The following is a 27,892-nucleotide window of genomic DNA, read 5'->3' as shown; positions in this document are numbered from 1 at the left end:
AAAAACTGTACAGAAAAAAAAAGTTGAAAAGCCAGAAGTGTCGGTTTTGGGTTACCACAATGCTACAAAAAACAAACAAACAACAAGCTATCAAAGAGTCATATCTACCCCAAGATAGTATAACTAAAGACATCAAGCGACCACAAAAAAAATAAGCCTGCACACAGTCCCATTGACCAAAAATAAAAATGTTATGAGTTTTGGAAAATGGGGACTCGAGCCATTTTATTTTTACAAATCTATGATTTTTTTTTTTTTACACCAGTTAAATAAAAAATATGCATTATAAAGTAAACATTGGAATAGTCATAAGGGGGCAATAATCGAAGTATGGTGAGTGACACCAGCACTGCCCCACAGCTCCTGTCACATCTTCAATCATTTATGAAGAGGCAGAGATAGAAGCAGGGTGAGTTACACCAGTGCCCCACTGCTTCTGCCATAATCCTCAAAAGAAACGTCATCAGTAGGTAGTGACAGAAGCGCCGCCCCACAACTTCTGTCACTGCCTTCAAATGTATCATCCTAGCCTGATAGAAACAGGCTAAGTGATACCAATGTCATCCCCCTGATGTTGATTAATTTGAGGGCGGTTATAGAAGCTTTGGGGCAGCGCTTTTTTCTCTCACACTGCTTCTATGACCACCTCCTGAGGACATCTCATTTCAGGGAACGAGTGGTGTCAGAAGCCGGGACTATGGCGACGGCCACTGAAGATGCAGGCACAAAAGACATGTGTTGTGGCCACTGAAGATGCCATCCCTTCTCATTATTTACCCCCTGAAACAGGACGTCATCATGGAACAGCAGCGACAAAGCTGTGGTAAGTGACTGCAGTGTTGGCCCCTGATGACGTCCTGTTTTGTGGGGGTAATAGAAGCTATAGAGAAGTGCCTGTAGGACCATCCTCCTGTAAAGTCCCCTTTGAAATGCCCCCAAAACAAAATCTCACAGGAAGTAAAGGGAAAAAAGCACATATACTGAATAGCAGGATAGTGTCACCGCTCTGCTGTCTAGAATCCTGGAGTGTCTATCAGCCATATCCTCCTCCTTCTCCTCCCGCTTCCTCAAACTCAATGTGGACAAATCTGAATTCATCATCTTTCCTCCATCTCAGATCTTCCTTACCTGATCTATCTATCTATCACCATTAATGACATTATGCTTTCCCCCGTACCGGAAGTCCACTGCCTCGGAGTAACCCTTGACTCTGCCCTGTCCTTCAAACCGCAAATCCAAGCTCTTTCCACCTCCTGTTGCCTCCAGATCAAAAATATCTCCAGAATCTTTCCTTTCCTCAACCCTCAATCTACTAAAATGCTTGTGCATGCCCCTCATCATTTCCTGCCTACACTCCTGCAACATCCTCCTCTGTGGCCTCCCTGCTAACACTCTTGCACCTCTCCAGTTCATCCATAACTCTGCTGCCAGATTAATTCATCTCTCTCCTCGCTACTTCTCCGCTTCTCTCCTCTGCAAATCTCTTCACTGGCTCCCATTCCCTCAGCGTATCCAGTTCAAATGACTAACACTGACCTACGAAGCCATCCATAACCTGTCTCCTCCATATATCTCTCAACTAATCTCCTGATATCTTCCCTCACGTAATCTCCGGTCCTCCCAAGACCTCCTTCTCTCCTCCACACTTATTCGCTCCTCACCCAACCGCCTCCAAGACTTCTCCTGAATATCCACCATCCTCTGGAATTCTTTGCCCCAACACGTCTGTCTGTCAACTATATTCGGATCCTTCAGACGGAACCTGAAAACCCACCTCTTCAAGAAAGCCTACAGCCTGCACTGACCCTGCTGCCTCCACACCAACCCCATCGGAGCTACTGCAACCCCCCAATTTACTGTTTCCTTCCCCACCATCCTGTAGAATGTAAGCCCGCAAGGGCAGGGTCCTCGCCCCTCTGTATCAGTCTGTAATTGTTAGTTTGTTTACTGTAAGTGATGTCTGTAATTTGTATATAACCCCTTTTCATGTACAGCACCATGGAATCAATGGTGCTATATAAATAATAATATTAAAAAATATTTAAAAATATATGTAAAAAAAAAATAAAAAAGTTGCAGTAAAATGGTTACATTGAAATTTAATGAATCTCTAGTATGGTTTGGTTTTTATTGTCCTTTACTTTTGGCAGAGCAATTTGATCAGTATTTACAAGATCTACAACAGAGTAAACAAACAAGCAGACAGATGTCAGTAAGTAAAATATATGTAATATATATCATTTTCATTTCCTGCGGATTTATATTTATTGGCTATTTGTGTATTTTTTTTAAAAGGGCGCAGGGCCATCTTCATCTGACAAGTGCATGAAACGTGAGTATTTAGGGCTTTCGTTTTTAAAACCGTTAAGAATTTCCGCACCATGAATAAAGCAAGTTCTTACATGTGCTCAGTTGGGCAGATTATCGCCAATAATTTATCAATTATGGCATATGTTTACACGTTTTGTACTGTTTTGTTTATTTTAGAGTTTGTTAATGCCAGGAGCTGAAGAAGCTTTTCTGAGTTTAGATTCTAACCATGCACAAGCTGTTATGATATAACTAATTGATCAGTATTTCTTCACTCTCTGACTGTCACTGTGGTTCCTGTTGTATGTAAGGCTACGTTCACATTTGCGTTGTGCGGTGCTGTGTCGGCGACGCAACGCACAACGCAAATGTAAACGAATGCACAACGCAGCGTTTTGTGACGCATGTGTCCACTTTTGCATGGTTTTTGGCGCAGAAAAAACTGCATCTTGCAGCGTCCTCTGCGCCCTGACGCATGCACCACAGTGACGCATGCGTCACAAAACGCAAGTGCAACGCATGTCCATGCGCCCCCCCATGTTAAATATAGGGGCGCATGACGCATGCGTCGCTGCGCCTGACGCAACGCAAATGTGAACGTAGCCTAAGAAAGACCTGGCACTCAACTCATATGCAAGCGGTTTATTGTTGAAGTAACAAAAACGTTTCGGTCACACAATACGACCTTCATCAGTTACTGTAAACACAATATAACAGAACTCAGTGTAAAAAATGAAAAATAAAGTACGGTATATACATAACTCAATTCCAAGCAGGAAAATAATGTGGTATGGTATTGGAAAAAACAATATTGTACATAGGAATAAGAAGAAACTAATCTTGGCACAATACTGGTAGACACAGGGTGGAATAGTGTTAGAAGGGGTCACATACCATTTTGTGGATGGTGAAAAAGAAGGTGTGCCAGAATGGGCAAGCAGTGGGAAGCTTCTGTAATATAAGGGATATAACCTATAAATAAGGAGCCAGATGGCGTGGTGCTGTGTAAATGAACTTAAATACCATTAATCTGAAGGAAGGGGTATAGCATGGATGGATGGTATAGCAGCCTGAATGAATGAAAATACATTGGTGGTTCAGTGCATGTGCCTCATGGTGAATCTGAGGTGCGGATCCGATGGTGTCTTACTTCCTGTACAACGCTGCAGACGCGGTGTCCACCGCTTGTCTGGCATCCTAAGCAAAACCGCTTATATTTGAGCGCTGAGAGGCAGCAGGGAGGGAGCAGGACGCGCTTACTTATAGGTTATATCTAATATATAAAGCTGAATGTGTGTGTGTGTGTATGTATGTATGTATGTATGTATGTCCGGGATTGGCATCTGAACCGTAGCAGCTACAGCCACAAAATTTTGCACAGTCACACGTCTGGACCCCGAGAGCGTCATAGGCTATGTTGTGAGGTGAAATTTTAACCCCGCGCTTTCCAATTCACCAAACAATTTTGCCCCTATCTACATAATGGGGAAAAAGTGAAAGGAAAAGTGTTGGAGGCGTCGCAGCTACAGGCACAAAATTTTGCACAGTCACACGTCTGGACCCTGAGAGCGTCAAAGCTATATTGTGAGGTGAAATTTTAACCCCGCGCTTTCCAAGTCACCAAACAATTTTGCCCCTATCTACATAATGGGGAAAAAATGAAAGGAAAAGTGTTGGAGGCAAATTAACAGCTGCCAGATGTGAACAAGGGGGACTTAAAGAATGACAGCGATGGCACCAAAGAGTATATACTGTACAGTTGCTAAGGTGGGGCCCCAACATGGGATAATCACACCACCACGGGGATATGAACACACACACAAAATGCGCCACACACTACCACGTGCTCGAACACATATACCACCCTCAGTGCACATTTCACCACACATACACCAACCTCGCCACATAAAAGTAGAAACACAAAAGTCGCCGCTCAAAACTCGCCACGCGCAAAACTCTCCACATGCAAAACTCGCCACACGTGCAAAACTCGCCACACGCAAAACTTGCACACGCAGAAAAATTGCCACACGCAGAAAAATTGCCACATGCACAAAAGTTGCAACACATGCAAAAGTTGCCTCACACAAAACTTGCACATACTCAAAAGGCACCACACATAAAACTCGCCACGCGCAAAACTCGCCATGCGCAAAACTTGCTGCACACAACTTGCTACACTAACCTGTCACATGCAACTCGACACACAAAAAGTTGCTACACGCATGTCGCCACACAAAACTCATCTCACAAAAGTCCCTACATGCATGTCGCCACACGCAACTCAACACACACAACTTGACACACGAAACTCGCCCTAAAACACACACAAGTCTGGTATCCTTCAAAAATAAAAATCTGATTAATAAGCAGACAAACTACAAGAGCAACAAATGTACCATATAGGAATCCGGCAGCTGTCAGTCACATGACCAGTCTATTATGTGTATGTGTGAGCTAATATATACTGCCAGGGGGTGGGCTTACTGTTGGCTGGGGATTTATCAGGCTGCCATTTTAGCTTACAAATACTGAGGTAAAAATACTGACCAAATAACGTGTGAACGAGGGCTAATACAGGAGGAGATGGCATACAGCTATATACTATATACAGGAGATGACACACAGGTATATACTATTTACAGGGGAGATGACACACAGGTATATACTATATACAGGAGGAGATGACACACAGATATATACTATATACAGGAGAGATGACACACAGGTATATACTATATAGAGGAGGAGATGACATACAGGTACATACTACATACAGGAGGAGATGACATACAGGTATATACTATATACAGGAGGAGATGACACACAGGTATATACTATATACAGGAGCAGATTACCTACAGGTATATAGTATATACAGGAGGAGATGACACAGGTATATGCTATGTATAGGAGGAGATGACATACAGGTATATACTATATACAGGAGATGACACACAGATATATACTATATATAGGTGAGATGACACACAGGTATATACTATATACAGGAGATTACATACAGGTATATCTAATATATAAAGCTGAATGTGTGTATGTATGTATGTGTGTATGTCCGGGATTGGCATCTGTACCGTCGCAGCTACAGCCACAAAATTTTGCACAGTCACACGTCTGGACCCCGAGAGCGTCATAGGCTATGTTGTGAGGTGAAATTTTAACCCCGCGCGTTCCAATTCACCAAACAATTTTGCTCCTATCTACATAATGGGGAAAAAGTGAAGGGAAAAGTGTTGGAGGAAAATTGACAGCTGCCAGATGTGAACAATGAGGACTTAAAGAATGAGAGCGATGGCGACAAAGAGTATATACCGTACAGTTGCTAAGGTGGGGCCCCGACATGGGATACTCACCACACACGGGGATATGAACACAAACACAAAATGCGCCACACACTACCACGTGCTTGAACACATATACCACCCTCAGCACACATTTCACCACACACACACACCAACCTCGCCACATAAAAGTCGAAACACAAAAGTCACCACTCAAAACTCGCTACATGCAAAACTCGCCATATGCAAAACTAGGCTCACGCAAAACTCGCCACACGTGCAAAACTCACCTCATGGAAAACTCACCTCATGCAAAACTTGCACACACAGAAAAATTGCCACATGTACAAAAGTTGCACCACATGCAAAAGTTGCCTCACACAAAACTTGCACATACTCAAAATGCACCACACATAAAACTCGCCACGCGCAAAACTCGCCATGCACAAATCTTGCTGCACACAACTTGCTACACTAACCTGTCACATGCAACTCAACACACAAAATGTTGCTACACGCATGTCGCCACACAAAACTCATCTCACAAAAGTCGCTACATGCATGTCGCCACACGCAACTCAACACACACAACTTGACACATAAAACTCGCCCTAAAACACACACAAGTCTGGTATTGTCCTTCAAAAATAAAAATCTGATTAATAAGCAAACTACAAGAGCAACAAATGTACCATATAGGAAATACGGCAGCTGTCAGTCACATGACCTGTCTATTATGTGTATGTGTGAGCTAATATATACTGCCAGGGGGGAGGGCTTCCTGTTGGCTGGGGATTTATCAGGCTGCCAATAGCAACCAATCACAGCTCAGCTTCTATTTTGCTACAGTTAATTAACCTGAGCTCTGATTGGTTAATATAGGCAACAAAGACATTCTCAGTATAACAAAGCTAATATATGTTGTGAAATGCTTCTATTTGCTTAGTTTTTGCCTTTTAATAATTACATTTCTATCTATTTGTTTTGTGGTTTTTGTGTGCAGAATAAATTTTTGTTAACACATTCTATTTTGCTAACAGCAGTCATTAACCCGGGCGAAGCCGGGTAGTACAGCTAGTCCCTTATATTACAGAAGCTTCCCACTGCTTGCCCATTCTGGCACACCTTCTTTTTCACCATCCACAAAACGGTATGTGACCCCTTCTAACACTATTCCACCCTGTGTCTACCAGTATTGTGCCAAGATTAGTTTCTTCTTATTCCTATGTACAATATTGTTTTTTTCCAATACCATGCCACATTATTTTCCTGCTTGGAATTGAGTTATGTATATACTTTATTTTTCTTTTTTTACACTGAGTTCTGAGTTGTGTTTACAGTAACTGATGAAGGTCGTATTGTGTGACCGAAACGTTTTTGTTACTTCAACAATAAACCGCTTGCATATGAGTTGAGTGCCAGGTCTTTCTTACATATTACTAGGGTTTTGGAACCTACCTTGGCACCTCTAAATTAGGCTGTGCACACGTCTACTTGTTAAATTGTGTTTCCTGTTGGACAGCCAGGTTCAAGACTTGTTATCTCTCTTTGAGAGGAATTTATTATCTTTGAGTCAATAATGAATCAATAAACCAAGGTACAGGTCCTGCAGGGCCAGTATCAGGCACATAATTCCTGGCACCTGTAGGTCCTGTAATGGGCACATAATTCCTGGTACATACAGGCCCTGCAGTGCCAGTATCAGGCACATAATTCCTGGCACCTGCAGGTCCTGCAGTACCAGTATCAGGCACATAATTCCTGGCACCTGCAGGTCCTGTAACGGGCACATAATTCCTGGACCAGTAACTGACATGCTATGATTGCCCAATACAATTTTATTCAGTCGCCATGACAGCACTAACGAGCACTAACGAGAGAGGGGATCCGCCCTTCAGGGACAGGAAACCTACAGAGATAAAAGGGCGGCCGGCACCTCTCACCCGCATCAGTTGGTTTCCTGTCCCTGACAGGGGACCCTACAGACTTGCCTTAAGAAGAAAGGTGAAGACTGAAGACAGTACCCAGGGTCGACAGGCCGGTTCTGGAAGCGGGGGTTCCCCTTCCTCGGTCGGGTCCGGTGCGCTGGAGGTGCCACACAAGAGGGCTGTGGGGGTAGGCAACAGCAGAGGAAAGCAGCCTTCGGGGGAGTGCCGACTTTGGAGTGTCCCATCGCCGCAGGTACAGGTCTGTATGTTATGGGAGGGCCCTGTCTTCCGTAGTCCTGCGGCGGAGCTGGCGGACCGGCGGTGTGTAACACGTGTGGCGGCGGGTCGACGTTCTGGACATAGCGGCGGCGCATGCGCAGTTGGGTCGCGGCGGTAAATATGGCGGCGCCCTGTAGTTTATGGCCGGCGAGGAGTGATGGCGCATGCGCAGTTGCGCCGCAGCAGTGAATATGGCGGCGCCCTGCAGTGCACAGCGGGGGAATGCGGGCGCTTGGCGGTTATAGGGTCAGGTGAGGCCATTAAGAGCGACGTACGGCACAGCTGTGGGGGAGGTTCCGATAAGGGGGCGAGCTTCTGGGGGAGGGGCCTCCCATATGCGGTGTACCAGGCAGTTCACCTGGATTAACCTGCTGACCCCATCCGGGGGAGGTACCTAAAGGGGCCTGTATTTAAGGATTCCGTATGGGCTACCACATGCTTCCTATCAATATTACAATGGAGTCTCGGGAGCAGGAACCGTTGCAGTCTGAGCAGCAGTGTCAATCCTTGGAGAAGCCCGAAACAGTAAGCACCCAGCGGCGATCTAGTGGCAGTAGTCATCCTGGAGATGATAGAGCTGATCAAAGTTCTAAAGCCGGGAAATCCTCAAGTCGTAAGGACGTTACAACGGCGGAGAGGGTCCCCCGCAATCTACGGTACCACTCGGTTACTATAGGGGAAAGTGATCGCCGAGAAAGTTCACTTAGTGATGTGTGTCTCCCCTTATAATCCCTCTCTCCATGTCTATCAGGGGAAACAACGGTCCTCTAAATATCTAGAGAAAGAGAACCTAGATCCCCAAGTTTATTTGAGGACAGTGACTCAGGGGAGCTGAAGTCAGTGGTTTCTCATACATCATCATCTTCCTCAGAGACTGAGTACGGTCATTCATGTTTTTCCTTTGACCGGATAGACCGCCTTGTCAAGGCAGTGAATAACACTATAGGAATTGAGGAAACCCTGTCAAAGAAATCTATGCAGGATGTCATGTTTAAAGGACTAGACAGAAAGTCTCGTAGATGTTTTCCTGTAGTAGACAAAGTAAGCTCCCTCATTACACGAGAGTGGAAAAAGCCTGAAAGGAAAGGTTCTCTTCCTCCATCATTTAAGAGAAAATATCCGTTTGAGGAGACAGCATCTGTGACATGGGATAAAGCCCCAAAACTTGATGCGGCCGTGGCTAAGGCTTCCAAGAAATCCTCGCTGCCGTTTGAGGATTTGGGAACTTTAAAGGACCCACTAGACAAGAGATCCGATGTGTTTCTTAAGGGAGCTTGGGAAACATCAGCAGGGGCTCTCAGACCATCAATTGCAGCCTCCTGTACAGGATGCTCTATGATGGTGTGGCTGGACAGCCTAGAGGATCAGCTTAAAGATAAGACTCCAAGAAGTGAAATATTATCTTCCCTTCCTATGATTCAAGGGGCTGCAGCTTATCTTGCTGATGCATCAGCAGATTCGGTGAAATTGGCGGCCAGATCGGCGGCACTTTTTAATTCGGCCCGTAGGGTCATCTGGCTGAAATTTTGGCAGGGGGACATGCAGGCCAGATCAAAGTTGTGCAGCATTCCGTGTGAAGGGGCGCACCTATTCGGTCCAGTTCTGGATGAGTTATTAGAAAAAGCGGGAGATAGTAAAAAAACGATTCCCCTACCTGGGAAGACCCACCTACAGACGGGGCACTAACAGAAGATGGTTTGACCGGACAAGGTCAAACAGAGGAAAACCCAGATATGACACCAATAGGAAGAAAGGTAGAGGCTACATGTTCAACTCCTTTCGGGACAACAGAAAGCCACAATGACTGCCGGACCGGGTGGGAGGCAGGCTTTTGGCCTTCAATCCGGCTTGGCTTAATATTTCCTGTAGCCCATGGCTCCTGAAGATTATTAAATCGGGACTAAAGTTTGATTTTCAAAACATTCCTAATGATACATTTCTAGTAACACCTGTACGTTCTTCACCTGCAGAACAACTGGCATTAGAGTCTGAGGTCCAGGAACTTAAGCAAAAGGGCGTATTGGTGGAGGTTCCTGAAGCGCAAAGGGGTAAAGGATTTTATTCCCCCCTCTTCTTGGTTAAAAAACTAGACAATTCTTTTCGCACCATCATCAACCTTAAAGGCCTGAATAAATTCTTATGGGTCCAATCATTTAAAATGGAGTCTGTGAAAACAGCAATAAAGCTATTGTTTGACAAGTGTTTTATGGTCGTTGTAGATCTTAAAGACGCCTATTATCATGTCCTTATACACGCAGAATACCAGTGGTATTTAAAGGGAACCTATCACCCCGTTTTTTTCGGTATGAGATAAAAATACTGTTAAATAGGGCCTGAGCTGTGCATTACAATAGTGTAGTTTGTGGACCCCGATTCCCCACCTATGCTGCCGAAATACGTTACCAAAGTAGTCGTTTTCGCCTGTCAATCAGGCTGGTCAGGTCGGATGGGCGTGGTTTCTTCCCCCAGATATTGCGTAGTTTTCCGTTGGTGGCGTAGTGGTGTGCGCATGTCCAAGGTCCCGAATCCTGCACAGGGGTGTGAAAATAGCAGCGATGTCCGTTATTCCATTAGTGGTCGGTGGGCGCGGCCATCTTTCTTTGGCCGCGCGTGCGCAGAAGCGGCGCTCTGCTGGCCGCGGCTTCAGGAAAATGGCCGCCGCGATATCCATCTGCGCACGCGCGGCATCCCGCGGCCATTTTCCTGAAGCCGCGGCCAGCAGAGCGCCGCTTCTGCGCACGCGCGGCCAAAGAAAGATGGCCGCGCCCACCGACCACTAATGGAATAACGGACATCGCTGCTATTTTCACACCCCTGTGCAGGATTCGGGACCTTGGACATGCGCACACCACTACGCCACCAACGGAAAACTACGCAATATCTGGGGGAAGAAACCACGCCCATCCGACCTGACCAGCCCGATTGACAGGCGAAAACGACTACTTTGGTAACGTATTTCGGCAGCATAGGTGGGGAATCGGGGTCCACAAACTACACTATTGTAATGCACAGCTCAGGCCCTATTTAACAGTATTTTTATCTCATACCGAAAAAAACGGGGTGATAGGTTCCCTTTAAGGGTAGCAGTCTTACTAGGCGGGGCGGTTAAACACTTCCAATACAGGGCACTCCCCTTTGGTGTTGCGGTTGCTCCTCGTGTGTTCACGAACATAATGGTGGAGGTCATGGCACATCTTCATGAACAGGATATTCTAGTGGTTCCATATCTGGATGACCTATTGATAATAGGGAACTCAGAATCACACTGCTCGGGCCAACTAGCAAAAGTGACTGCAGCCTTACAAAGGTTGGGTTGGATTATTAATTTTAAAAAATCCCGTTTACAGCCTCTAAGGGTTCAAGAATTCCTGGATCTCATATTGAACTGAAGGTTGCAGGAATGCCGTCTACCAGATACAAAGGTAGAATAAATTCAACGGCAAATATTCAAGGTTGTTAATAATCCATCGGTAACATTAAGAGGAGCGATGTCACTGTTAGGCTCACTCACGTCGTGTATCCCGGTGGTTCTTTGGGCCCAGTACCACACCAGAGTCCTACAGTGGGATGTATTGTGCAATACTCGTCTGTTGGAGGGCCACCTAGATAGTACCTTTTCCTTGTCTGATGACTCTATTCAGTCCTTACGTTGGTGGTTACACATACAGAACTTACGGACTGGGGTTCCCTGGATAAACCATATAACTCGTGTAGTTACCACAGATGCTAGTCCCAGGGGATGGGGAGCACATATGGGTGATATGTGGGTCCAGGGAGTTTGGTCACATTCCGAACAAAGTTTCTCCTCTAACCTTTTAGAGTTATTGACAGTAGAACGAGCTCTGAGTTATTTCCTTATGTCCTTACAGGGCCATCACGTCAGGCTATTCTCAGACAATCAGGTAACCGTAGCTTATATTAACCATCAGGGGGGAACCCGATCCAGATCTTTAGTGGAAGTGGCGGGTCGTATCTTGCAGATAGCCGAAACTCATCTACTGTCACTCACATCTCTTCATATAAAGGGAAAACACAACATCATGGCCTATTATCTAAGTTGCAGGAAACTCGGGCAAGGAGATTGGGTTCTCAATCAGACCGTCCTCAACCAGATCACACTTCTTTGGGGGTGACCAGATATAGACCTCTTCGCCAGCAAAGAGAACAAAAAGTGTCACCGGTTTTACTCCCTAGAGACAATCCGTACGCAGTGGATGCCCTCCTAATTCCATGGCACTTCAATATGGCCTATGCCTTTCCCCCATTGAACTTGATACCGATTGTTCTGAGGAAGATTCGGGAGGACAGAGCTCGGGTAATCCTAGTAGCGCTGTTTTGGCCCAGGAGGACGTGGTTTCTGTGGCTGAGGAAAATGTCCATTTCTCAGCCTTGGATTCTCCCTGAACTCCCAGACCTTCTCTCCCAGACCTTCTCTCCCAAGGTCCAATTCTCCATCCACGAGTGTCCAATTTACATCTGACGGCGTGGAATTTGAAGGGTCATTACTAAAGAAAAGGGGATTTTCACAAGGACTAATTAATACTTTATTAAAAAGCAGGAAGGTTTCCACGACAAATATTTATGTTAGAGTCTGGAGAAAGTTCTTGACTGTTTCAGGATCACAGATGGGTCAAAAAGTCAGTATTACTAAGATTCTGGAGTTCCTGCAGAGAGGTCTAGAGATGGGGCTAGCTACAAGTACCCTTAGAGTCCATGTGTCAGCTTTAGGGGCTTTATACAATTGTAATTTAGCTAACAATTATTGGATTGCTAGGTTTATCAAAGCAGCGGCTAGATCAAGACCCATAGTTAAGAAAAAACTAGCCCCGTGGGACCTAAACTTGGTACTTACAGCTTTGACGGAAGCCCCCTTTGAGCCTTTAGAATCGGCTCCTATAAAAGTTCTGTCCTTGAAAACAGCTCTTTTGGTCGCTCTAACATCTGCGAGGAGAGTTAAGTTACCGTCACACTCAGCGACGCTGCAGCGATATAGACAACGAGCCGATCGCTGCAGCGTCGCTGTTTAGGTCGCTGGGGAGCTGTCACACAGACAGCTCTCTCCAGCGACCAACGATCAGGGGAACGACTTCGGCATCGTTGAAACTGTCTTCAACGATGCCGAAGTCCCCCTGCAGCACCCGGGTAACCAGGGTAAACATCGGGTTAATAAGTGCAGGGCCGCGCTTAGTAACCCGATATTTACCCTGGTTACCATTGTAAAAGTAAAAAAAAAAAAACACTACATACTCACCTTCTGATGTCTGTCACGTCCCCCGCCGGCGGCTTCCCTGCACTGAATGTGTCAGCGCCGGCCGGCAGTAAAGCCTGCCCTGCGCTTAGCAACCGATATTTACCCTGGTTACAAGTGAACACATCGCTGGATCGGTGTCACACACACTGATCCAGCGATGACAGCGGGTGATCAGGGACGAAATAAAGTTCTGGACTTCTAGCTCCGACCAGCGATATCACAGCGGGATCCAGATCGCTGCTGCGTGTCAAACACAACGAAATCGCTATCCAGGACGCTGCAACGTCACGGATCGTCGTCGTTCTCGCTGCAAAGTCGCTTAATTTGAAGGTACCTTTAGTGACTTACAGGCCCTCTCTAGACAGCCTCCATAACTCCATTCATTAGATGTCAAAAGATGTCTACTTAGGTATATATCTTTAACAGACCCCTGGAAAAAAGGTAATTCTTTATTCATATCCTTTCAGGGAGTCAGGAAAGGGTTTAGGGTGTCCAAAAACACCTTAGGTAGATGGATTAGGGAAGCGATTTCTTTGGCTTATTCAGCAGGTGGCCTAGAAGTCCCGGAAGGCATAAGAGCTCATTCGGGCCATGGCGACTTCCTGGGCAGAAAGGTCGGGGTGTCGATTGAGGATATGTCACAGGAGACCTAGGTGTGAAAGCAAATAACCCGGGCCCCTGCGATTTCCCTGAAAACTAGGGAAACCCTGACTGACCCTCTACCCAGAGTTTACACTGATGGTGTGCATGTCTGGGGCTCCACCCTCGCCCTATCTCCTGTTTTAACCCTAGGCTGAAACCACTACCCAGCCACCCAGTGAAGAGACCTCTAACCAGTACCTACAGTAAGCACAGACAAGGATAACGGAAAATATACACCACGCCGCAGTCACTCAGGAATACACTTTAAGTGCAAAGGGCAAAACAAATACAAATATGGGAAGGAGAAAATAAGACAAAGGGAAATACACCACCAGCAACGATACTCCAACTACCAGCTCACCACTCCAGACCGAGATAACAACGCAGAAGACAGAAGCTATAATCGGCGACGCCCAATGTTCAGAAGAACTATTTAACCCCTTCCCGACCTTTGACGCATACGCTGCGTCATGAAAGTCTGTGCCTTCCCGACCTATGACGCAGCGTATGCGTCATGGAATGATCGCGTCCCTGCAGATCGGGTGAAGGGGTTAATTCCTATTTTACCCGATCTGCAGGGAGAGGGGGAGTGGTGCTTCAGCCCAGGGGGGGTGGCTTCACCCCCCCGTGGCTACGATCGCTCTGATTGGCTGTTGAAAGTGAAACTGCCAATCAGAGCGATTTGTAATATTTCACCTAAAAAACTGGTGAAATATTACAATCCAGCCATGGCCGATGCTGCAATATCATCGGCCATGGCTGGAAATATTCACGTGACCCCCCCCACACCCACCGATCGCCCCCCCAGGCCTCTGTTATGGGGTCCGGTCCCCTCCGTCCGCCTGCCGGCTCCCCCGTCCTCCTGTCCGCTCCCTCCTTGTTAGTATTCACCCCCCCTGTGCTCCGATTACCCCCCCTGTGCTCCGATCACCCCCCCCACCACCCCTTCATACTTACCGATCCTCCCGGTGTCCGGCCGTCTCCTCGCTGGGCGCCGCCATCTTGGAAAATGGCCGGCGCATGCTCAGTGCGCCCGCCGAATCTGCCAGTCGGCAGATTCCTTACAGGTACATTTTGATCGCTGTGGTAGGTTCTATCACAGCGATCAAAATAAAAAAAATAATAAATAACCCCCCCCCCCCTTTATCACCCCCATAGGGACAATAATAAAATAAAGAAATTTTTTTTTTTCTTTTTCCACTAGGGTTAGGGTTAGAACTAGGGTTAGAACTAGGGGTAGGGTTAGGGGTAGGGTTAGGGTTACGGGTAGGGTTAGGGGTAGGGTTATGGCATGTGCACACAGAGCGGATCGGCAGCGGATCCGCAGCGGATCGGCAGCGGATACGCAGCGGATCGGCAGCGGATGCGCAGCGGATCGGCCGCGGATCCGCAGCGGATCGGCCGCGGATACGCAGCGGATCGGCAGCGGATCGGCAGCGGATACGCAGCGGATCGGCAGCGGATTGGCAGCGGATCGGCAGCGGATCGGCCGCGGATACGCAGCAGATCGGCAGCGGATATGCAGCGGATCCGCAGCGGATACGCAGCGGATCCGCAGCGGATACGCAGCGGATCGGCCGCGGATCCGCAGCGGATCGGCCGCGGATACGCAGCGGATCGGCAGCGGATACGCAGCGGATCGGCAGCGGATCGGCCGCGGATATGCAGCAGATCGGCAGCGGATATGCAGCGGATCCGCAGCGGATCGGCCGCGGATACGCAGCAGATCGGCAGTGGATACGCAGCGGATTGGCCGCGGATTCGCAGCGGATTGGCCGTGGATCCGCAGCGGATTGGCCGCTGCGAATTCGAAGCAGTTTTCCATCAAGTTTACAGTACCATGTACACCTAAGGAAAACCAAATCCGCTGTGCCCATGGTGCGGAAAATTCCATGCAGAAACGCTGCGTTGTATTTTCCGCAGCATGTCAATTCTTTGTGCGGATTCCGCAGCGTTTTACACCTGTTCCTCAATAGGAATCCGCAGGTGAAATCCGCACAAAAAAACACTGGAAATCCGCTGTAAATCCGTAGGTAAAACGCAGTGCCTTTTACCTGCGGATTTTTCAAAAATGGTGCGGAAAAATCTCACACGAATCCGCAAAGTGGGCACATAGCCTTAGGGTTAGGGTTGGAATTAGAGTTAGGGTACCGTCTCACAGTGGCACTTTGGTCGCTACGACGGTACGATCCGTGACGTTCCAGCGATATCCATACGATATCGCTGTGTCTGACACGCAGCAGCGATCAGGGACCCTGCTGAGAATCGTACGTCGTAGCAGATCGTTTGGAACTTTCTTTCGTCGCTGGATCTCCCGCTGTCATCGCTGGATCGTTGTGTGTGACAGCGATCCAGCGATGCGTTCACTTGTAACCAGGGTAAACATCGGGTTACTAAGCGCAGGGCCGCGCTTAGTAACCCGATGTTTACCGTGGTTACCAGCGTAAAAGTAAAAAAAAAAAAAAAAAACGTACATACTCACATTTCGGTGTCCTTCAGGTCCCTTGCCGTCTGCTTCCCGCTATGACTGTCTGCCGGCCGGAAAGTGAGAGCACAGCACAGCAGTGACGTCACCGCTGCGCTCTGCTCTCACTGTATGGCGGCACTCAGTCAGAGCGGGAAGCAGACGGCAAGGGACCTGAAGGACACCGAAATGTGAGTATGTACGTTTTGTTTTTTTTACTTTTACGCTGGTAACCACGGTAAACATCGGGTTACTAAGCGCGGCCCTGCGCTTAGTAACCCGATGTTTACCCTGGTTACCTGGGACCTTAGCATCGTTGGTCGCTGGAGAGCGGTCTGTGTGACAGCTCCCCAGCGACCACACAATGACTTTCCAACGATCACGGCCAGGTCGTATCGCTGGTCGTGATCGTTGGTAAATCGTTATGTGAGACGGTACCCTTAGGGTTGGAATTAGGGCTAGGGTTGGAAATAGGGTTAAGATTAGGCTTGTGGTTAGGGTTAAGGATAGGGTTAGGGTTGTGTTGGGGTTACAGTTGTGGGTAGGGTTGGGATTAGGGTTAGGATTAGGGTTGGATTTAGGGTTACGGGTGTGTTGGGGTTAGGGTTGTGGTTAGGGGTGTGTTGGGGTTAGGGTTGTGATTATGGTTATGGCTACAGTTGGGATTAGGGTTAGGGGTGTGTTGGGGTTAGTGTTGAAGTTAGAATTGAGGGGTTTCCACTGTTTAGGCACATCAGGGGTCTCCAAATTCAACATGGCGCCACCATTGATTCCAGCCAATCTTGCGTTCAAAAAGTCAAATGGTGCGCCCTCCCTTCCAAGCCCCGACGTGCGCCCAAACAGTGGTTTACCCCCACATATGGGATACCAGCGTACTCAGGACAAACTGGGCAACAACTATTGGGGTCCAATTTCTCCTGTTACCTTTGCAAAAAAAAAAAATTACTTGCTAAAACATAATTTTGAGGAAAGAACAATTATTTTTTATTTTCACGGCTCTACGTTATAAACTTATGTGAAACACTTGGGGGTTGAAAGTGCTCACCACACATCTAGATAAGATCCTTTTGGGGTCTAGTTTCCAAAATGGGGTCACTTGTGGGGTGTTTCTACTGTTTAGGCACATCAGGGGCTCTGCAAATGCAACATGACGCCCGCAGACCATTCCATCAAAGTCTGCATTTCAAATGTCACTACTTCCCTTCCGATCCCTGACGTGCGCCCAAACAGTGGTTTACCCCCACATATGAGGTATCAGCGTACTCACAACAAACTGGGCAACAAATATTGGGGTCCAATTTCTCCTGTTACCCTTGTGAAAATAAACAATTGCTTGCTAAAACATCTTTTTTGAGGAAAGAAAAATTATTTTTTATTTTCACGGCTCTGCGTTGTAAACTTCTGTGAAGCACTTGGGGGTTGAACGTGCTCACCACACATCTAGATAAGTTCCGTGGGGGGTCTAGTTTCCAAAATGGGGTCACTTGTGGGGGGTTTCTACTGTTTAGGCACATCAGGGGCTCTGCAAATGTAACATGATTCCCGCAGACCATTCCATCAAAGTCTGCATTCCAAATCGTCACTACTTCCCTTCCGAGCCCCGCCATGTGCCCAAACAGTGGTTTACCCCCACATATGGGGTATCAGCGTACTCAGGAGAAACTGGACAACAACTTTTGGGGTCAAATTTTTCCTGTTACCCTTGGGAAAATTAAAAAATTCTGGGCTAAAAAAATATTTTTGAGGAAAGAAAACACATTTTTTATTTTCACGGCTCTGCGTTATAAACTTCTGTGAAGCACTTGGGGGTTCAAAGTGCTCACCACACATCTAGATAAGTTCCCTTGTGGGTCTAGTTTCCAAAGTGGGGTCAATTGTGGGGAGTTCCTACTGTTTAGGCACATCAGGGGCTCTGCAAATGCAACGTGACGCCCGCAGAGCATTCCATTAAAGTCTGCATTTCAAAACGTCACTACTTCCCTTCCGCTCCCCGACGTGTGCCAAAACAGTGGTTTACCCCCACATATGGGGTATCAGCGTACTCAGGAGAAACTGCACAACAACTTTTGGGGTCCAATTTCTCCTGTTACCCTTGGGAAAATAAAAAATTGTGGGTTAAAAAATCATTTTTGAGGAAAGAAAAATAATTTTTTATTTTCATGGCTCTGCGTTATAAACTTCTGTGAAGCACTTGAGGGTTCAAAGTGCTCACCACACATCTAGATTAGTTCCTTGGGAGGTCTAGTTTCCAAAATGGGGTCACTTGTGCGGGAGCTCCAATGTTTAGGCACACAGGGGCTCTCCAAACGCGACATGGTGTCCGCTAATGATTGAAGCTAATTTTCCATTCAAAAAGCCAAATGGCGTGCCTTCCCTTCCGAGCCCTGCCGTGCGCCCAAACAGTGGTTTACCCCCACATATGGGGTATCATCGTACTCAGGACAAACTGGACAACAACATTTGGGGTCCAATTTCTCCTATTATCCTTGGGAAAATAAAAAACTCCGGGCTAAAAATCATTTTTGAGGAAAGAAAAATATTTTTTTATTTTCATGGCTCTGCGTTATAAACTTCTGTGAAGCACCTGGGGGTTTTAAGTGCTCACTATACATCTAGATTAGTTCCTTGGGGGGTCTAGTTTCCAAAATGGGGTCACTTGTAGGGGAGCTCCAATGTTTAGGCACACAGGGGCTCTCCAAACGCGACATGGTGTCCGCTAATGATTGAAGCTAATTTTCCATTCAAAAAGCCAAATGGCGTGCCTTCCCTTCCGAGCCCTGCCGTGCGCCCAAACAGTGGTTTACCCCCACATATGGGGTATCATCGTACTCAGGACAAACTGGACAACAACATTTGGGGTCCAATTTCTCCTATTATCCTTGGGAAAATAAAAAAACTCCGGGCTAAAAATCATTTTTGAGGAAAGAAAAATATTTTTTTATTTTCATGGCTCTGCGTTATAAACTTCTGTGAAGCACCTGGGGGTTTTAAGTGCTCACTATACATCTAGATTAGTTCCTTGGGGGGTCTAGTTTCCAAAATGGGGTCACTTGTAGGGGAGCTCCAATGTTTAGGCACACAGGGGCTCTCCGAACGCAACATGGTGTCCACTAACGATTGGAGCTAATTTTCCATTGAAAAAGTCAAATGGCGCGCCTTCTCTTCCAAGCCTTGCCGTGCACCCAAACAGTGGTTTACCCCCACATATGAGGTATCTGCGTACTCAGGAGAAATTGCCCAACAAATTTTAGGATCCATTTTATCCTGTTGCCCATGTGAAAATGAAAAAATTGAGGCTAAAAAAAATTTTGTGTGAAAAAAAAGTACTTTTTCATTTTTACGGATCAATTTGTGAAGCACCTGAGGGTTTAAAGTGCTCACTATGCATCTAGATAAGTTCCTTGGGGGGTCTAGTTTCCAAAATGGGGTCACTTGTGGGGGAGCTCCAATGTTTAGGCACACAGGGGCTCTCCAAACCTGACATGGTGTCCGCTAACGATGGAGATAATTTTTCATTCAAAAAGTCAAATGGCGCTCCTTCCCTTCCGAGCCTTACCATGTGCCCAAACAGTAGTTTACCCCCACATATGAGGTATTGGCGTACTCAGGAGAAATTGCCCAACAAATTTTAGGATCCATTTTATTCTGTTGCCCATGTGAAAATGAAAAAATTGAGGCTAAAAGAAAATTTGTGTGAAAAAAAAAGTACTTTTTCATTTTTACGGATTAATTTGTGAAGCACCTGGGGGTTTAAAGTGCTCACTATGCTTCTAGATACGTTCCTTGGGGGGTCTAGTTTCCAAAATGGGGTCACTTGTGGGGGAGCTCCAATGTTTAGGCACACGGGGGTTCTCCAAACGCGACATGGTGTCCGCTAAAGATTGGAGCCAAATTTTCATTCAAAAAGTCAAATGGCGCTCCTTCCCTTCCGAGCCCTGCCGTGCGCCCAAACAGTGGTTTACCCCCACATATGAGGCATCAGCGTACTCAGGACAAATTGGACAACAATATCCGTGGTCCAGTTTCTCCTTTTACCCTTGGGAAAATAAAAAAATTGTTGCGAAAAGATCATTTTTGTGACTAAAAAGTTAAATGTTAATTTTTCCCCTATTTGTTGCTTCTGCTGCTGTGAAACACCTGAAGGGTTAATAAACTTCTTGAATGTGGTTTTGAGCACCTTGAGGGGTGCAGTTTTTAGAATGGTGTCACTTTTGGGTATTTTCAGCCATATAGAACCCTCAAACTGACTTCAAATGTGAGGTGGTCCCTAAAAAAAATGGTTTTGTAAATTTTGTTGTAAAAATGAGAAATCACTGGTCAAATTTTAACCCTTATAACTTCCTAGCAAAAAAAAATTTTCTTTCCAAAATTGTGCTGATGTAAAGTAGACATGTGGGAAATGTTATTTATTAACTATTTTGTGTCACATAACTTTCTGGTTTAACAGAATAAAAATTCAAAATGTGAAAATTGCAAAATTTTCAAAATTTTCGCCAAATTTCCGTTTTTTTCACAAATAAACTCAGAAATTATCGACCTAAATTTACCACTAACATGAAGCCCAATATGTCACGAAAAAACAATCTCAGAACCGCAAGGATCCGTTGAAGCGTTCCTGAGTTATTACCTCATAAAGGGACACTGGTCAGAATTGCAAAAAATGGCAAGGTCATTAAGGCCAAAATAGGCTGGGTCATGAAGGGGTTAAAGGCAGTGGGCGTGGCCCAACTTCCAATCCGAGCACCAGCTAAATTAACCCCGGACCAGCTAGATAAAATCTAGCCGACGCCACTGAGCACATAGTGGACAAAAGCGGAATTACCGCTGTCTGTTGAACGCCCTGGTATGAACAGCGTCCGACATGACAGTACCCCGCCTTCTACGAGGGACCCCAGGGCCCTCATGGCTTATAGGACCCGGCTTGTCCGGATGACGGCGGTGAAACATACTGACCAGCCGGTCCGCATGAACGTCCGAGGCTGGTACCCAGGACCTTTCCTCAGGCCCATAAAGACGCCAGTGAACCAAGTACTGTAAAGTAATTAAACACCTACAAAAAAAGGCACCACACACAAACTGACGTATAAAAAATCCTTTATTAATAATAAAAAGACCACAAAGTGGTCATAAAATTGCCTAACCAGGCAAGGGTGAGACACAACAAACACAGAACAATGGTGGACAAAAAAACCTGAAGGTAACAATAAAACATATATGAGCACTTAGTGTGACAATATAATACACAAATGGGAAATAGGTATACTAAATAAAGCGGCAAGGCATATAAATTGGCGTCAATATGTAAGAAGACAGAGACGTATAAAATAGCCTAAATATTGCACACAGAACCAGTGTGTACAAAATTGTAAGTAACAAGGTTAAATAAGCCATATACACCGGTCTGTGAGCAGTATAGAAAACGCCATAGCCTAACAATTAACCGCTAAAATGCCTAATAAACAAGTGTTTACCCAGATGGAGGAGAAGAACCAGGAGTCCACCACACCCGACGCGCGTTTCGCAAGGAAATGCTTCGTCCAGGGGTGGATAGACGTTGGACAGGTACCTTTTTATATGTGATAGATGGCCACAGAAGTGTACACAGCTGAACAACGCTAGCGCTAGAAAACCGGAAGGTGTCGTTGCCATGGCGATAATAATACTGCGAGCAGAAGGATGCATCCACAAAGAACCAAAAAGCAAGCCGCCCATGTAGTATCGTGCGGGACACTGCACCATAAAAAATCAAAATAAAACAAGAAATGGAGAGCCAATTAGGCCGTATTATGATAAGTGCAGCGGCCGTTTAGCGGAAAACTTCCGGGTGACCGGCCGTAAAGTGAACAAGTGACGTAAAAGGAGGTCAGGTTGGTAAACCAGCGCCGCTGCATAGCAGTAACTTAGCAACGTAAGCGCGTGTGTACCTAGACGTGGCGAATAAAGAACCAACAAATAGCGCCACTGTCAGTGAATATATGAAAAATATGAAGTTGAAAAAAGGAAAAGAAGGCTTCAGTGAAGCATATAGGGATGTACATATACAGCCACAGAAAAGGTGCATATAGGGTGAAGTGTATAAGATGAAATTTAAGCTGAAAGGAAAAAAACATTAGTGACCAATTATTGGGATGCAAACTAACACCCGCAGATGTATATATGCTAAATGAATAAAGTGCATAATGCAAAATACGAACAGCATGCTTTAAATAAGGCAATGGCAAACCAATAAAAATGGTAACCATAGCGCTGCATAAATTAGAAAACCGCAAAACACGTAGGACAAACATGTGTACTATAATAGATATATAAAAATATAAAATGTGCATAAATGAATAGATTACAACAATATAACCTGCTACAATACTACATAACATTACTAGACACATGCAAGGGAATATTCTCTAGTATACAAAAAACATATATAATGTTAAGTGACAATATAATGACGCTGTGTGACATCACAGGAACATTGAAGGAAGTGAATGACCACGTGAAAGAAGACAACACTAGGGACCAGAACCTGAATAAAAAACAAAGAATTAAAACCAACGACTGAAAACCCAGGACCTTTCCTCAGGCCCATAAAGACGCCAGTGAACCAAGTACTGTAAAGTGCGGCGCACTACACAAGAGTCAACCACCTTGGAGACTTCAAATTCCAAATTACCATCCACCAAGACTGGAGAAGGCATAGGTGTCGCGTCCACAAGACCCACCGTCTTTTTTAGCAACGATCTGTGGAACACGTTGTGTATCTTATACACCGTAGGAAGCTCCAATCGGTACGCTACAGGGTTAATGACGGCGGCGACCCTAAATGGACCAATAAACCTTGGACCCAATTTAAGGGATGGTATCTTGAGTCTTATGTTTTTTTGTGGATAACCACACCCAGTCATCCACACTCAGGTCCGGACCTGGCACACGCCTACTGTCAGCCACACGTTTGTACCTAGCACCAACACTCAACAGGCGCTGTTTAACTCTCCTCCAGACTGTTGACAATTGTGCTCCTAACTGGTCTTCCTCCGGAACGCCGGAAGAGCCCCTCTGACTCAAAGTACAAAATTGAGGATGTAGCCCGTAAACACAAAAAAACGGAGATTCCCCAGACGACTCCTGGCGGTGATTATTGATGGCAAACTCAGCCAAAGGAAGGAACGTAGACCACTCCTCCTGGTTATCAGAGACAAAGCAGCTTAAGTACTGTTCCAAATTTTGGTTCATACGCTCAGTCTGACCATTTGACTGAGGATGAAACGCCGAAGAATGAGACAACTTGATCCCCAGCCGTGAGCAAAATGCTTTCCAAAATTTTGCCACAAACTGAGTACCCCTATCAGACACAATGTCAGACGGAACCCCATGAAGTCTGACCACCTCCTGCACAAATACCTGAGCTAGAGTCTTAGCGTTAGGCAACGAAGGCAAAGACACAAAGTGCGACATTTTTGAAAACCGATCAACAATCACCAAGATGACCGTGTTCCCAGCTGAGGAGAGCAAATCAGTGATGAAATCCATGGAAATTTCCGTCCATGGCATACTAGGTACCTCAAGAGGAAGTAGTGTGCCAACAGGACGGGAGCGGGGCGTCTTAGCCCTAACGCACGTGGTACAAGCTGACACGTATGAGACCACGTCCTGTCGGATCTTGGGCCACCAAAACCGACGTGACACCAACTCCAAGGTACCTCTAACCCCTGGGTGGCCAGCCAGGACAGCATCATGATGCTCCGCCAAAACTTTTAAGCGGAGATGAAGCAGTACAAAAGATTTGTTGATGGGAAGCTCAGATGGTACCTCCTCCTGAGCCTCGGCAATCTCAGCCTCAACCTCGGTAGTGAGAGCTGAAACCACAACACCCTTTTGGAGGATGGGTACTGGATCCTCCCGAGGTTCTCCCCCCGGAAAACACCTGGACAGAGCATCTGCCTTAGTGTTTTTAGACCCCGGTCTGTAAGTGACAACAAAATTGAACCGCGTGAAAAACAATGCCCAGCGAGCCTGCCTGGGGGACAGACGCTTGGCTGACTCCAAATACGGCAGATTCTTATGATCGGTAATAACAGGTACCTGATGAACAGACCCCTCCAAGAAGTGTCGCCATTCCTCAAAGGCCAACTTGATAGCCAACAACTCCCTGTTGCCGATATCGTAGTTACGTTCGGCGGTCAACAGTTTCTTGGAAAAATAGGCGCATGGACGCAAATCACTCAAAGATGAGCCTTGTGACAGTACCGCCCCCACACCAACCTCAGACGCATCGACTTCCACAACAAAAGGTTTTGATACGTCTGGCTGCACAAGAATGGGGGCTGAAACAAAACTGTTCTTAAGAAACTCAAATGCGCGCACAGCAGCCTCAGGCCAAACGGAGAAATTGGTACCCTTTTTAGTCATGTCAGTTAGCGGTTTAGCAATGATGGAAAAATCCTTGATAAATTTCCTATAGTAGTTAGAAAACCCAAGGAACCGCTGAAGTGCTTTCAGGTTATCAGGCCGTTCCCAATGCAGCACCGCTTGCACCTTAGCGGCGTCCATTTTAAAACCAGAAACAGACACGATATAACCCAAGAAAGGCAACTCTTGAACAGAAAATACACATTTCTCAAGTTTAGCATACAGCTTATTCTCTCTGAGAAGCTGTAACACCTGCCTGACATGATCTAAATGAGTATCACGGTCGCAAGAATATATGAGAATGTCATCTAGGTACACGATAACGAATTTCCCCAAAACATGCGAAAACACATAATTGATGAAATGTTGGAACACTGCAGGTGTGTTAGTCAACCCAAATGGCATCACCAAATTTTCAAAATGACCCTCAGGGGTATTAAAAGCCGTCTTCCACTCATCACCTTGACGGACTCTTATGAGGTTGTACGCCCCCCTGAGGTCAAGCTTGGTGAACCACTTAGCACCTGCTACCTGGTTGATCAAATCTGGTATTGGTGGCATAGGGTATGGATCACAAACCGTAATCTGGTTCAACTCCCTGAAATCCAAACACGGCCGTAATCCGCCTGTAAGACTACTCTTACTGAGTGTATTGGGGGACAATCGCTTGGCCGCGATATTCAGCACACGGGCACGGGTTTTTAAAACAAAACAGTCCATGCGGTTTATTATGCCTCATAAACTGGGTTATGCACAGTTCATTGTGTACATCTCATGAAACACAACCGGCACCAACTGGTGATATAAACTTGCAGCTTTAACTTACACTTCATTTACGGCTTTGACTCACGGACACTAAACACGCTGGTCCTCACTGACCAGTTGCCGTGGGTTTACCTCACAGTTCAGGTTACAAGCACCAACAGCTTATGGAGGTACCTTATGGGAGCTCCTGCTCCATCTGCTGACTCCTTGTCAGTCCTCTCTCCTGGGGAAACTGCTTAACGGGGTTCACCAACTTGCCGGGCCGGCACACATCAGTCCAGAGCCTCCGAAGGCCGGTAGCTTCCCCAACACCGATCATCCAGGTCCACAGTCTCTCAGGTGCTCCAAGAAGACTCCACTCACAGGAGCTTCTAACACAGACTGTCCAGGACCATGATCACACTGTGTTCTTCAGAACGTCCATCCCACCTGGGACCGTCCAACACAGAGGCATGTGGCCTGTCTGGGTGCTATTCAGGACTTAGTCCAACACCCAGGCCACCAGGTCCAAGCCATGTGCTTTCCAGGAAGCCTCCTCCCAGGTCTTCCTACACAGGCTTCCAGGACCTTGCACTTGGACCATTCAGATCAAACACTGGACCCACACAGGAACCACACAGAAGACCATGTGACCCACACCCTGGTCAGGTGATGTACCTGTAACCACACCCACAGTAATGGATCACCTGGGCTGGTCACGTGATCCTGACATCACTGCAGGTCGATCCTCATGGCCTCAATACGACTCCGTGCACACACCGGGGAGACCATGCAGCGCCCCCTACCTGTTACAGGGGTCACTACATCACACCGCCATCTTTCTTCTTCACGAATAAGAACCCTGCTGCCACAGGCGAGGATGAAGGCCTGATGTGCCCTTTGCTCAAACTTTCAGCAATGTAATCCTTTAACGCTTGTCTCTCCGGACCGGAGATGTTGCACATCCTTGCTTTAGGCAATTTGGCCCCTGGTTTAAACCTGATAGAACAGTCATAGGGGCGATGTGGCGGCAACTCTGAACAACCCTTCTCAGAGAACACATCCACAAAATCCAGAAGTGACTCCGGAACGCTTGAAGTCACAGCAGACACACATGTGGCCAGGCAATTCTCCTGGCAGAACTCGCTCCACTGAATTATGTCCTGAGTTTTCCAGTCAATTACTGGGTTGTGCATAGACAACCATGGAAAACCCAAAACCACCTGAGCAGGAAGATTCCTGAGCACCTTACATGTAACCTGCTCGGAATGTAGAACCCCAATGTCGAGTTTTACCTCAGCCACAAATCAGTAATCTCCCCCTGTGAGAGAGGAGCAGCATTGATGGTGACCACGCGAATAGGATGAGGCAGTTTTTCGATCTTAAAACCAGAAGTGCGCGCAAACTCCTCATCAATGAGATTTGTGGCTGAACCACTATCCACAAAAATAGTAATTGGCAGCTCACTGCCAGCGATAATAACCTTAGCAGGGAGCATGCATTGAGAAACCACCATGGAGGATATACATAAGCTCAGATTGATCTCCTCCACACCCTCTGAGCTTAGAAATTTTCCGCCGTTGCATTTTTTTTAGACAGCAGAGGACAGATGTTAATAAAATGACCAGTCTTAATGCAGTAAAAACAGGCTCCCTGCTTCCTGAGCTCAGGGGCTCGACTGTTGTGAATTCTGCTCTTGGGCTCCCTCCGGTGGTTGTTTGTGATAGTGCAGTTGTCTCTGGGTTGTAATCCAGGGCAGGTGTTTCTGCTGATTGCAGCTCTATTTGGTATTTAGGTGTGCTGGATTCATTAGTCAGTGCCAGTTGTCCATTGTTCTTGGAGGGTTTACATCCCTTTCTGGTTCCTTCTGCTCTGCTGCCAATTCAGCCAAGATAAGTGTCTGGTTTATTTTCCTGCAGCACACATGCAGTGTGCTTTTCAGTTCAGAACAATTTATTGTTTTGTCTTGTCCAGCTTAGACTTGTTTGGATTTTTTCAGTCATGCTGGATTCTCTGGAGATGCAGATATACATTCTATGTCTTTAGTTAGATGTGGAATTTTTGTATTTTCTGCTGTGGATATTTTCAGAGTTTTAATACTGACCGCTTAGTACTCTGTCCTATCCTTTACTATTTAGCTAGAAGTGCCTCTTTTGCTAAATCCTGTTTTCAGCCTGTGTGTGTCTTTACTCTTATATTCACCGTCAATATTTGTGGGGGGCTGCCTATCCTTTGGGGTTTCTGCTCTGAGGCAAGATAGAATTCCCATTTCCATCTATAGGGTTATTTAGTCCTCCGGCTGTGTCGAGGTGTCTAGGATGTGTTAGGTACACCCCACGGCTACTTCTAGTTGCGGTGTCAGTTTAGGGTTGCGGTCTGTACAGGTACCACCTTCTCCAGAGAAGGTCTCATGCGGCTCCAAGGCCACCGGATCATAACAGTACAACTGGCCAACAATGAGTTAAATGCATCTCAGAAGAAGGGTGTTGAGCCATTTTTTTTCTGTAGTCTGCTTTGTCTCTCCTTCCCTCTTTTCCTCTGGGTGGCTGTGGAGTCTTGTGCTAGTATG

At 46.4% G+C, this 27,892-nt stretch overlaps 1 protein-coding gene across 5 annotated transcripts in view; it reads left to right on the top strand.

Moving 5' to 3' along the window:
* The window catches only part of LOC143767177 (uncharacterized), an 81,275-nt gene that overhangs the window by 29,100 nt on the left and 24,283 nt on the right, over positions 1-27,892 (top strand). For 4 of the 5 annotated variants that reach the window (XR_013213678.1, XM_077255272.1, XM_077255269.1 and 1 more), the window contains exons 11-12: positions 2,151-2,212; positions 2,296-2,332. Coding sequence is in view for 4 of the 5 variants with exons in the window: in XM_077255272.1 (XP_077111387.1) it covers positions 2,151-2,212; positions 2,296-2,332 (99 nt within the window). In the remaining variant the exon portion in view is untranslated. The other variant, XM_077255273.1, reaches the window with a different exon arrangement.

The sequence above is a fragment of the Ranitomeya variabilis genome, chromosome 4 (genome assembly GCF_051348905.1).
Source record: "Ranitomeya variabilis isolate aRanVar5 chromosome 4, aRanVar5.hap1, whole genome shotgun sequence".
Taxonomy (NCBI): domain Eukaryota; kingdom Metazoa; phylum Chordata; class Amphibia; order Anura; family Dendrobatidae; genus Ranitomeya; species Ranitomeya variabilis.
Note: the sequence above shows the minus strand (reverse complement) of the source record. Positions and strands in the feature narration are given on the sequence as shown.